Source organism: Sorex araneus, chromosome 7 (genome assembly GCF_027595985.1).
Source record: "Sorex araneus isolate mSorAra2 chromosome 7, mSorAra2.pri, whole genome shotgun sequence".
In the NCBI taxonomy this organism is placed as follows: domain Eukaryota; kingdom Metazoa; phylum Chordata; class Mammalia; order Eulipotyphla; family Soricidae; genus Sorex; species Sorex araneus.
This window is the reverse complement of record NC_073308.1, coordinates 45758510-45770549: the sequence shown is the minus strand read 5'-3', so window position 1 is coordinate 45770549 and position 12040 is coordinate 45758510. Positions and strand designations below refer to the sequence as shown.

The 12040-nt window shown below is 48.6% G+C and overlaps 1 protein-coding gene across 1 annotated transcript in view; it reads right to left on the bottom strand.

Moving 5' to 3' along the window:
- Positions 1-3224, bottom strand: part of DOCK5 (dedicator of cytokinesis 5) — a 231279-nt gene extending 228055 nt beyond the window's left edge. Inside the window, exon 1 of the mRNA XM_055144886.1 lies at positions 2879-3224. Coding sequence (XP_055000861.1) covers positions 2879-2921 — 43 coding nt within the window. The 5' untranslated portion in view covers positions 2922-3224. The remainder of the gene's footprint in view (positions 1-2878) is intronic.
- Positions 3225-12040: the final 8816 nt, after the last annotated feature.

The window sequence follows — 12040 nt, the reverse complement described above, 5'->3', positions numbered from 1 at the left end:
TAAATTAATTAATTAATTAATTTAAAAAAAAAGATTCACTTTCTTGTGGCAGACTGGAAGAGAGCATGCAATACCTCCTACAATTGACCTCTTAAGGGACAAAGATACAAAATCAGTTCTCTTGGGGGCTGGAGCGATAGCACAGTGGGTAGGGCGTTTGCCTTGCACGTGACTGACCCGGGTTCGATTCCCAGCATCCCACATGGTCCCCTGAGCACCTCCAGGAGTAATTCCTGAGTGCAGAGCCAGGAGTAACCCCTGAGCATTGCCAGGTGTGACCCAAAAAGCAAAAAAAAAAAAAAAAAATCAGTTCTCTTGATGTACAGAACCCCAAAAAATTATAAAACGAGCATGGCACACTGCAGGAACTACACAAAGAGCTTCCACTGTTTGGGAACCTGCAGAGAGTTAGGAAGAGGCCTGAGCCCAGAGACAACGGCTGGACTCTGGGATACAGAGATGGGGAGGCACTCTGCACTGGGGACCAGCACAAAGGGGCAAAGTCCCAAAGGAGGGACTCCCCAGGACACATTGCACAAGAGCAAAAAAGGGCAGTGTCTGCACTGGAGGAAGAATGAAAGAACCCGGAGAAGATAAGGCTGCTGAAGATATGTTCAAGCAGATGATAGCAGCCTGGAGAGTTGGGCCCGGTTCAGACTTTACCCTGGAGGCTCCGGAAGGCTTATTCAGGCAGGGTGGTGAGGAAAACATCAAAGTGTTATAGAAATGGCAATTTCCCCCTCTACACTTAATCTGTCCCAACAGTGGTTCTTTTGTCAAATCCAGATTAATCAAATTCCCTGTGGAATAGAGGTAAATGGCCCAAATTATAACCTGAGGCAACCTTACTTCCACCCCTGTTCTGGAAATGCACTCCAAATATTTTTCTACTGTGATGGTAATACACAACACTGTGACAGAACTCCAGAGTTGTGGGGTGGGGGGGTTGGCAGGGATGGAAAAGAGAACCTATCCTATCATATTTGCTCCTAAGACTGCAGCAATAAAAACCACACTTGGGGGATCTAGTTGCATTAACAATGACAGTCATAAAGATTTAGAAACTGCTTTTATCTTGGTTCAACAAAACTAGAATTGGTAACTTATTTATATGTAGCAATTAATGATTAGGCACTGCTATATGTGCCTTGGTTTAATAGTATTTGATGATACTAAAAATACATATATTTTAACAACTTCCCTCTACTTTGCACTTGACTCGGTGCTACGGGGTGGATCCAGCAGCAGGCAAGATAAAGTCTTACACCCCTCTATTACACCCCTCTACTCTGATCGCCGGCCTTTCACTTACATAACTGGGGCTCTGTAAGTGCCACCGTGATTGGGAAGGAGGCCCCGTGTGAAGCCTTATGACCAACCATGACCTGGTTGCCTGGGGCGGCAGAAACAACTCCCAGCTCTGAGTTGTAGGAGTCTGAGGAGTCTAAAAATATCTCCGCCTATTCCAGAAGTCTTGAAAATCAAGGAACTCTGCGCACGCACAAAATATGCATCCAGTTCCTCCTCTTCCCTCCACGCGGAAAGCTTTTAAACACCCGTTGGCAGACTTAAAGTCTCACTAGTTGAGAGCAGTGTAGTAAATAGGAAGGTATATGGTTTAAGGGACTCAAGCGTTGAAAAAGAACCTCGAGTTGTCCGGAGTAGGTCAAACAGACTTCTCCGTCAAAAAGCTGAAAACACAGAATAGGTACAGGCACCACTCCCTAAGAAACAGTGAAGGAAGGAAAAATAGGGGTGTGGAAGGGAGCGAAGGGAAACATTAAATTATAAAGAGGCCAAATGAATGAACCGGAGAGGAAGTGATCAATTTCTCAACACACACACAAAACACACACACACACACACACACACACACACACACACTATTTTTTTACTGGGAGTCGCCCACAAAGACTACTGACCCAGTAATCGCAGAGAACTCAGTACACCTCCCTTCCTTACTCAAACGTGGAAGGACCACGGTTTGCACCGAGTGGAAGGCGCGCACCGCCAGTTTCGGACCCACACCAACACCCGGGCGATCCCTTCACCCATCCTGGGGGTGGAGGCTTTAACGGGGGTCCCTGCTGCGGCGCTGTCAGGAGCGCCGAGTGCGCGACCTGTCCCGGAGCAGTCACAGTCTCAGTCCCACGCCAGGAGCCGAGTCCGGACCGGCAGCGCAGACTCGCTCCGTTAGGCGCGCAGCGTCCGCACCATCAGCCCGGGGGCCGGCCACCCGCTGCGCGCCTCACACTTCCTGTCCCTCGGGTCGCCTCCACGCCACCACTGTAGTTGCCCGTCCAGTTTACAACTGTTATCAGGGCCCCCGTGTCTCGGGGCGACTGGGGAAAGGCGATCGTGGGCCTTCCAGGATTGTCTGGGGTGGGGGGTGGGGGGAGGCGAGGGATGGGGGTTCGAGAGAACCAGAAAGTCAGACAGCCCAGCGCTGCCCGCGACTTGCAAACACTCGCTCCTGCGGCCGTTTGCAAGCTCGGGCACCCAACTACACGGCCTGGGTGGGGGGACGGCCTGGGGGAGGGGAGAGTCAGAGCTGGGCGCACCGCCCCCCCGAAAAAATGCCAGGCGAGAGCCCCTGCTTTTGACGTTTCTGCGCGGGATCTGGGGGCGCGGGCGGGGGGGGGGGAGCAGGAGTCCCCGTCCCGGAGCCCAGATGCACTTCCAGCCGGGAAGACCCGCACCTCCCGGAGAGACCCCACCACCACCATCACCCACCCCCAAAAACAAGGGTCCGGGGAAAGGACCCGGACCCCGGGGGCGGCCCCGGGCGGGCGGGCGCGCGCGCGGGGTGGAGGAGGCGGGGACGGCGCCCGCGGGAGCGGCGGGAGCCCCGCGGAGAACTTGGGGGGCGCGCACTCACCAACCCCGTACTTCTGCCTCTTGGTGGGGATCCAGCGGGCCATGGCGGCGACCTGGGCCCGGCTACTCCGCCATGTTCCGGCCAACTCCAGCCGCCTCCCAGCTGCGGCCGCGCGGGCTCGGCTCGGACTCCGGCCCGGGTCACCTGCCGGGCCCAGCGCGTCCCAGACGGCGCCGCCCCGGCCCCTCCCGCCGGCCGCGCCCTCCGGGACTCGCCGTCCGTCCCCCCCCACACACACCCCAACCCCCAGCCCGGGGGCCGCCTCCGGATCCCTGGCGCGCTGCCCGCCGCCGGCTGCGGGACCCAGTTTTGTGTTGTTGATTTTGCTTTTTTCTTTCTTTTTTTTATCTGGGTTTTGCTTCCCCCCCACCCCCACCCCGCCCCCTGGCTCCCCACCCTCCGCCCGCCGCTCCTTAGCCACCGGATTAAACCCCGGAGACTGGATCCCGCGGGGCGGGTCCCCCCTCCCCCGAGGGCGTTGCCAGCGCTGGGCACACCCAGGCCAGGCCCCGTGGCGGGGGGCAGCGGAGGGGGAGCCGGGTGGCGCCCCGGTCCCCCGAGGGCACCGAGGATGAACTCCCCGCTAGCTGCACCCACCCCACCCCCGGGGTCCTGTCCCCCCCACCCCCCAGTGCCCGGTGCGCGGCGGGCGCACGGTAAATATTTGCTGAATGAATGAGAATCACTCCTCCCGCGCTTCCCCCGGGAGCCTTAACTGACACCGAGAGAGCCGGAAGCGGACTCCGGGCGGACAAGGTCTCCCTTGGCCACCTCCCGCGGCACCGTGTATAGCCATCAGAGCTGGGACATTCGACTTTAGGTGAACTGATGCGTTGGGGACCGACTCCTTCTAAGTAATGTGTGGATGCGTGGCGCACCATCTACGGGGCGGTTACTTGCAGGTCCTAACTTGGAATCCCGACTCCCCAAACACCAGGATGCACGTGCGGGAGGTGTCCACCAAAAACTGTCCTCTCCGCAGCTCCAGGGCTCCCCGTTAGGAAAGGGGCGCGGCTGGCACCCTTACCCCAGCCCTGGCTCTGGCGTGCGGACCAAGATTGAATACGCCTTTGGCCTGCCCCTGTGGGGGCCCTTCCTCAAGCCCCGCCCTGGAGACGCTCAGAGATGAGCATTGGAGCTGGGGAGGGGGTGGGCCGGGGAAGCTTTGCGACCCCCACAAAGATGTAATGTCTCAAAGTTACCACCCGCTTGTCGGAAAACAGTGGCTCTTCAATTCTGTTATCTTTGCAGTCCCGGAAGGGTTTTGTTTGTTTGTTTGTTTGTTTGTTTTGCCTGTTTGGAACAAGAAAGGAAAGGAAAAGGGCCAGAGAGAAAGTACAACAGGGACGGCCTTGCCCGCGGCTGATGCGCTGCTGGTCTCTGAGCAGAGCCTGGAGTAAGCTCTGAGCACCGTTCTGTGTGTCCTCCCGCATGGCCCATTCTCAAGAGAGAAAGAGAGAAAACTTGGCCTGAAACCTGGTTGAAGAAGGGTCTGATAAAAAAAATAAACCAACTTATCTGCGACTCTGGGACTTTCTTTTCAGTCAACAGGCATATTTTCACAAAGTGTGGTGATGATTAAAAATCTGTTACTAGGGGCCTGAAGTGTGGCTCTGAGATAAAGCACTGGGTTCGGGGCCGGAGCGATAGCACAGAGGGTAGGGCGCTTGCCTTGCACGCGGCCGACCTGGGTTCGATCCCCGGCATCCCATATGGTCCCCCAAGCACTGCCAGGAGCAATTCCTGAGTGCAAAGCCAGGAGTAACCCCTGAGCATCGCTGGGTGTGACCAAAAAAAAAAGCAAAAATAAATAAATAAATAAAAATAAAGCACTGGGTTCAATCCCTACCACCGAGAGCAAAAATTTAAAAAGAGAGCTGAGAAACACCCCTGCCCTGGGGTTTAAGGCACTTGCTTTGCATCCTGCTGGACACTTGTTCAAGCTCCTGGCACCGCATACAGTCTCCCGAACACAGAGTGAGCAATAGCCCTGAGCACCACCGGGAGCGACCCAAAATCAAAAAAGAATTGGAGAGATAATACAGTGAGTAGGGTGCTTGCCTTGCGTGTGGCCAACGAGGGTTTGATTCCCCAGCATCACATATGATTCCCCCGAGCACCACCAGCCTGAGTACAGAGCCAGGAGTAAGCCCTGAGGATGTATCTCACCACCACCACTCACCCATGCTAAAAAAAAAAATCAAAAAGAAAATGTTGGCCTGGGGAGATAGTTGAGGTAATCGGGCATATATATATATATGTATATATATATACCTAGCTCTTGCAAAGACTTGGAGTTCATCCCTACCATGCCTGCCCCACCCAATAGAGCACGGCCAACCTGGCACTCCCCTCCCGCACAGCCAAGTACCAAACCCTAATGACCCTGCCAAGCACTCCCAAACACTGCTGGGTGTGACTCCTATTAAAAAATAAAAAACAAAAACGGCAGAGAGATAGCACAGCAGGTGACACAAGCAGTAATGCAGGCCAGGGCAGACCCACGTTCGATGTCACATGGTGACAGCATCACGTCTAGTTCCCAAACCCCTGCCATCACTGATCCCTGAGGTCAGAGCGAGAGGAAGCCCTGAGCATCATCAGGTACGGCCCCAAAACCAAAGCAAAACCAAAAAAAGATGTTTTAGACTTCCCGAAGGAATCCTACCATTTCTAGAAAATACTTTGTTTTTTTCTGCCAGTGACACCATGAACCTATTTTCCAGTTAGATCATTTCTTCTTTCCACGGATAATTAGGGACAACAGAGTGAATAACAGAAGTTCCTCCTCCACCATTGAGCTAGCAGTCTAGAGGAAGAGAATCACTTGTCACTTGTCATCCCGTTGATCATCGATTTGCTGGAGCGGGTGCGAGTAATGTCTCCATTCATCCCTGTTGTGTGCTAGTGTAGCCCAGTTGTGTCTGTTCACTCCAGGAACACGAAGAACTTTAAACCGTTCATTCAGGGTCTTTTTTTTTTCCTTTTTGGGTCACACCCAGCAATGCACAGGGGTTATTCCTGGCTCTACACTCAGGAGTTTCTCCTGGTGGTGGTCAGGGGACCATAAGGGATGCTGGAAATCGAACCTGGGTCAGCCGCGTGCAAGGCAAATGCCCTACCCACTGTGTTATCACTCCAGCCCCTCATTCAGGGTCTTGATGAAGAAGTCTGACCATCTCATAGGTGGGTGGCCAGGTGTTTCTTCCTCCTTGAGAGGAAGAGAATAAGACAACACATTACTGTAAGCTAAATGAGGATGGGCCTACAAGAAAAGGTTCAAGTCTGGAGAACAGGATGGAGTAAATTGGTTTATATTGAGTGGTTGGAGAAGGCATTTCTGACAGGGTGACACTGAAGTAAAGATCTGCAGGAAGCGAGGGGCCCGGGGAAAGTATGCTTGTCCTTGGGACCAGTCAGTGTGAAGGCCAGAAGGCCTATTTGGCGGGTTGGAAAAACAGCAAGGAGGAGCTGGAGAGAGAGCACCGCGGATAGGGCACTTGCTTGCACGTGTCAGACCCGGGTTCAATTCCACCGGCATCCAATATGTCCCCTAAGCACCGCCAGGAATCATTCCTGAGTGCAGAGCTAGGGTGACCTCTGAGCACTGCAGGGCATGACCCAAAACCAAAATAAAATAAAACAAATAACAACAGCAACCAGCTAGGAATCTGGGTGGAGAGTGCTGAGGAAGGGGTAACCCTAGGGAAAAAATTTGGTTCAGGAAGCCCAGTGTGGCCAGACAAAGCAAGACTGTGACAGGTACAATAAGGACTTTATTCTAGTAATAATATGTTACTAAAAGAAACACTGGCGCCTTTGAACCACCCAATCAAATCTACCTGCTGTGGTATGAAGAGACTATTGAGAGCGCAAGGGAAGTGGCCGGAACAGGAATGGTAGCGATGGAAGGAAGTTGGGTTCTGTTTTTTTGTTTGGAAGTCACACCCACCAGTGCGCAGGGGCCACTTCTGGAGTTGCTGGGGGACTATGCAGTACAAGGGAACAACCCAGGTTCCCACATGGCAAGCCTGTTCTCCAGCTCTTTCCATCTTCACCCCCGCCCAAAAGTTGGGTCGTGATGTACAATGGAGCCACGGATGGCCCGTCAGCAGAGCCAATTTACCACGAGCCTTCTGATTTCCTCAGGTACTTTGATCAACATGTTTCTGAAAAGTTTGCCACAACACAAACAAACACAATGCTTGTAAGTTCTTTTTGTTTTGTTTTGTTTTTTGTTTTTTTTTTCTTTTTGGGTCACACCTGGCGATGCACAGGGGTTATTCCTGGCTCATGCACTCAGAAATTACTCCTGGTGGTGCTCAGGGGACCATATGGGATGCTGGGAATCGAACCCAGGTCGCCCGAGTGAAGGCAAACGCCCTACCCGCTGTACTATCACTCCAGCCCCAATGCTTGTAAATTCTGTTGAAACACTTAAAGAGTCCCATAGTTCTGTTCTCAGAACTCATGGATCTTACCCTTGGACATAGGCTACAAGATGAGTCCAACGGAATGAGTCAAGATTTGAAGTTTGAGCATCTCATTTCACATTAAATAAATAAAGGGGTGGGGTGAGGGGGTACTGTGGGACACAGAACTAGCAGTGTTCAAAGTCTATTCTATGTTAAGGGGTCACTCATGGCACTGCTAAGGGGTCAGACCAAACGGTGCCAGATGGAATCAGAGTCAGGGCCTGGTGCACACAAGGTAAGTACCTTGGGGACCAAGCAACAGTACAGTGGGAGGGCATTTGCCTTGCATGCAGCTGACCCATTTGAGCCCTGGCACCCTATATTGTCCCCAACTGGACTAGGTGTAACTCCTGAATGAAAAGCCAGGAGTAAATCCTGAGCACTGCCACATGAGGCCCCCAAACAAACACACAAACAAAGAAAGATGAACGTCTTAACTCCTGCATTATCTGTCTGGTCCCTTTGTCCTTTTCTTGGTCATCTGTGTTGTCTACCTTGTTTTAGCCTTTGCAGCCACGTTGTTCCTTATTAGTTTTCCTTCCATATTCTTTTACGGCTCAGTTCCTCACACCTGTCTCAGCCACTAAGAACATAAGGGTCATGATGAGACAAATCAGTTGCATTGTGGAATAGGGCCTTCATAAAAGTACTGGCATATTTAATTAGTGTAAAGTTTAATTTAGCTTAAGTGGGGCTGGGCAGGATATTGTTGGATTCAAACCACCAGATATGGTCCCCTGAGCCCCCAAGTAAACCCTGAGCACTGCCCCCCAAATCAACAACAAAATAATTTTTAAAAATTTTGCCCCACACCCAGCAGTGCTCAGGGGCAATTCTTGGTTCAGTGCTCAGGGAACCACATGTGGTGACAGGGATTCAAACAGTGTTAACAGGATCTAAGACAAACACCTTACCCTGGTACTATCTCTCCGGACTCACTGGGATCATTTAAATTTAATACATATCGGAATATTAATGTTTATCCAGGGGGCTAGGTTGCTAACAAAATTATTTTAGCTTCTTCCACCACCCTTGAATTGTAGGCTTTTTCTAAAACTTGAGATTTGAATTTGGGCCCTGCATATTTCACGTTTGACAATAATTGCAACAAGGGTGTTGCAGGGAAATGGACATTTTAATTACAGTTTTCATTATGTTTATTTTTTTTCCCTCTAAAGACTAAAGTTCATCCACTTTGTTATATCAGATGGTTAAATCCCAATGTTGAAAGTACATTTAATGTTGAAAGTACATTTAAATCATAAAAAGTGGAGCTATTTAAAATCGTTCATTCAAATCAGGTTGAGAAGGTCCACTGGATGGAAAGGTGGAATGATTCCCAGAAATAGCCTCTCCTTGTTCCTCTCACATTTTTTTATGAGAGACACTAAGGATATTCCACAAACAGTCTTTCAAAACCAAACAAACAGTTTGGCTTTGCTTGAAGCTGTCTTGGAGAAAGAAATAAGAATAAATTATCTTTCGTGTGTGTGTGTGTGTGTGTGTGTGTGTGTGTGTGTGTGTGTGTTCGGGCTACACCCAGCATTGCACAGGGTTTGCTCCTGCTTTGCACTCAGGGATCACTCTTTTTTTTTTTTTTTGGGTCACACCCGAGGATGCACAAGGGTTACTCCTGGCTCATGCACTCAGGAATTAACTCCTGGTGGTGCTCAGGGGACCCTTTGGGATGCTGGGAATCGAACCTGGGTCGGCCGCGTGCCAGGCAAAAACGCCCTACCCGCTATGCTATCGCTCCAGCCCCTCAGAGATCACTGAGGGGTGATCTCTGATGGTCTTTGGGGGGCATTTAGGGTGCGGAGTATCTAACCTAGGTCGGCTGTGCGAAAGGCAAACATCCTACCCACTATACTATTACGTCGGCCCCAGAGGTTAAATGATTTTGGAGTCTAGTTTGACATGGACTATGTGACTGTCCTGTAAAATACTTAACAGACTAAATTAATGTGAAGACAACTGGCAAAGACTCCCTTGATTACCAATTTTATTCCACTAAATCTGCTTGACTTGATTGCTTCTCCAAGAAAAGCAATGGGTTTTGTTTGAGACTTTTTTTTTTCTTATACAGAGAAGAGAAGAGGCTTATTCTTTGTTCCTACATAGAACTGGGACTACCAGAAAAGGAAAAGCAAAAAATAAAAAAAATTTTAATTGACTCTAAATACTGCTTTGCAATCTTCTAAGGGCAAGTGCTCTGGGGCAGGGTGGTTTTATATAAAGAGCAAAGCGATGCGTTGTAATTTGGGTTCTGTGAGCTGAACTGGGCAAGGGGAGTGATTTCTGTAGACCTAGAAACTCATACACACCTTAGAAACTCACATCACTACTTAATCTTCCTCCCCCCATTATTTACTCCATTATTTACTCCCCCATTATTTACTCCAAAAGATTTGGCTGGGAGCATCTTTGCATCTCTCCTTGGATCTTCCCAGTTTCTCTCATGAATGGGGCGATGATGGTCAGTATTTGAAAGTTATTTATACCAGCATTGTGAGACTGATGCTTATGAACCCTTTCACCACTCTCATGAACACAACAAAAAGCTTTTTGTTTTGTTTCTAGGTTGCTCTTTGGGGCAAATACAGGTCTCCCCTGGTGAATGGAAGGGGAACATTCCTATGAAACCTTTCATATGCAGAAGGGAAGCAGCCATTAGCAGTCATTTTTATGGAAACCTTTCTGAGCATTTCCAAATGCTCCAAATCCTTCCAAGTGACGCATAAAACTCACTATATACTCAACTATCCTCACAATATACTAATCTAGGAAATACAGGAATGATATGATAAATACATGTAGTTAAGGGAAGCTGCTGAGAATGCCATTCTGAGGGCTGAGGCTCACATCCTACCTCGGGAAGGAATGACCCCAGTTGCAAACCAATACTGAACGCTATTTGCATTTTTTTCTTTTGTTATAAATGTTGAATTCCTCTCTGGATTAGTTTCCCTTAGTGAAAACAGGTATGCATGTAGGTCTTTTGTAAAAGTAAAATGACTTACTGCAAATTCTCATGTCAATTAAGGCAAACTTTCAAAACTTGAGGTCTCTTTGTAGCAAAATGTGCTCCAAGTTCCCTTTGGGCGAAAGTGGTGATTGAGCAATTGGAAGAGATTTCTTTGATAGAAAAGATCAACTTTCAGATGCGAAGGAGATAAAAGGATTTGCCATCTTGAAAAAGTCATATATGTGTTGGAAATTATTTTGATAAAACCACTTAAAATAAGAGATGATTAAAATCCACAAGAAATTTGGAAAAATTATGATGTAAGCTTCAGTAAAGGTAATTAAACGTTATATGTCACACTATGATTATAGCTACATAAACTTAGCATGTCCTAAAACATTACCACAAAGGAAAGAGAAAATATAAAATTTTATTCAGCCTTTTAGAAATAACATAAATAAAAGTAGTAAATTGCTGCAATCCCTGAATTATGTAGGAAAAGCAGCAAGTTAAAAAATCTAAACTTGACTTTTATTTGCAAAGGAGTAAAGATTTATTCTTAGCTCCTTCAACACAATGGCACAATTATTATTTTCCCCCAATTTTTATTGAGACATGGTGATTTACAACTTTTTTTTTTATTGGTTTGTTTGTGGTTTGTTTTTGTTTTTGTCCCACACCTGGTGGTGGTGGTCAGGACTTACTCCTGGCTCTGTGCTCAGGGGTTATTCCTGGCAGTGCTCTGGGAGCCATATGGAATGCATATAGGATGCTGGTGATTGAACCTGGGTCTGCTGTGTGCAAGGCAAATGCCCGACTCACTGTTCTATGGCTCCAGTCCCTCCAGCCCTTGTTAATGATAGTTTTATGCATACAATGTTCTAACACCACACCCACCAATAGAGTGTCAGATTCCTTTCACCAATGGACTGTATTTAGATTATTGTCATAGTCAGCCAACTGTTAAGAAGAAACATCTGATCCACAGAGTTAGGCTGAAAGTGAGAAAAAAACTGGGGTCTTTGGTGAAGGATAGTAGGCACTGGTGAAGGGATTGGTGTCAGAACAACATATGAAACATAATCATAAATATCTTTGTAACTTTGAAATTCATGATCATTCAATTAAAAAAAGAAGAAAAGAACCACTCGATCCACTTAATCCAGGGGCCAGAGTGATAGCCCAGAGGTGGGTAGGGCACTTGCCTTGCATATGGGTGACTGGGCTCAATCCCTGACACCCCATATGGTCCCCCAAGCTCTGCCAGGAATGATCCCTGAGCTCAGATGGGTGTCACCCAAAACTCAAATATATATATAAATATGTATATATATGTATATATATGTATATTTGTCTGTGTGTTACTGTAGAAATTAGAGGACAGGCACTTATTTTGCTTTGTTTTGTTTTTTTTTTTTTGGGGAGGGGTCACATGCAGCCATGCTCCGGGGTTTCTCCTGGCTCTGCACTCAGGAATTACTCCTAGAGGTGCTGGGGAACCATATGGGATGCCAGGGAATGAATATAGGGTGGCTGTGTGCAAGGCAAATGCCCTACCTGCTGTACTATCACTCCAACCCCTGAGGGCAGGGGCTTGTGAAAACAGTAGTGTCGGTTCTAGGGTCTAGATCCTCTGAATTTTGTTTTTTAGGTTTTTGTTGTTGTTGTTCTTTTTTTTTTTCTCCTTGTACGTAGTGGTTGTTCCACACGGTTCCCGTGGAC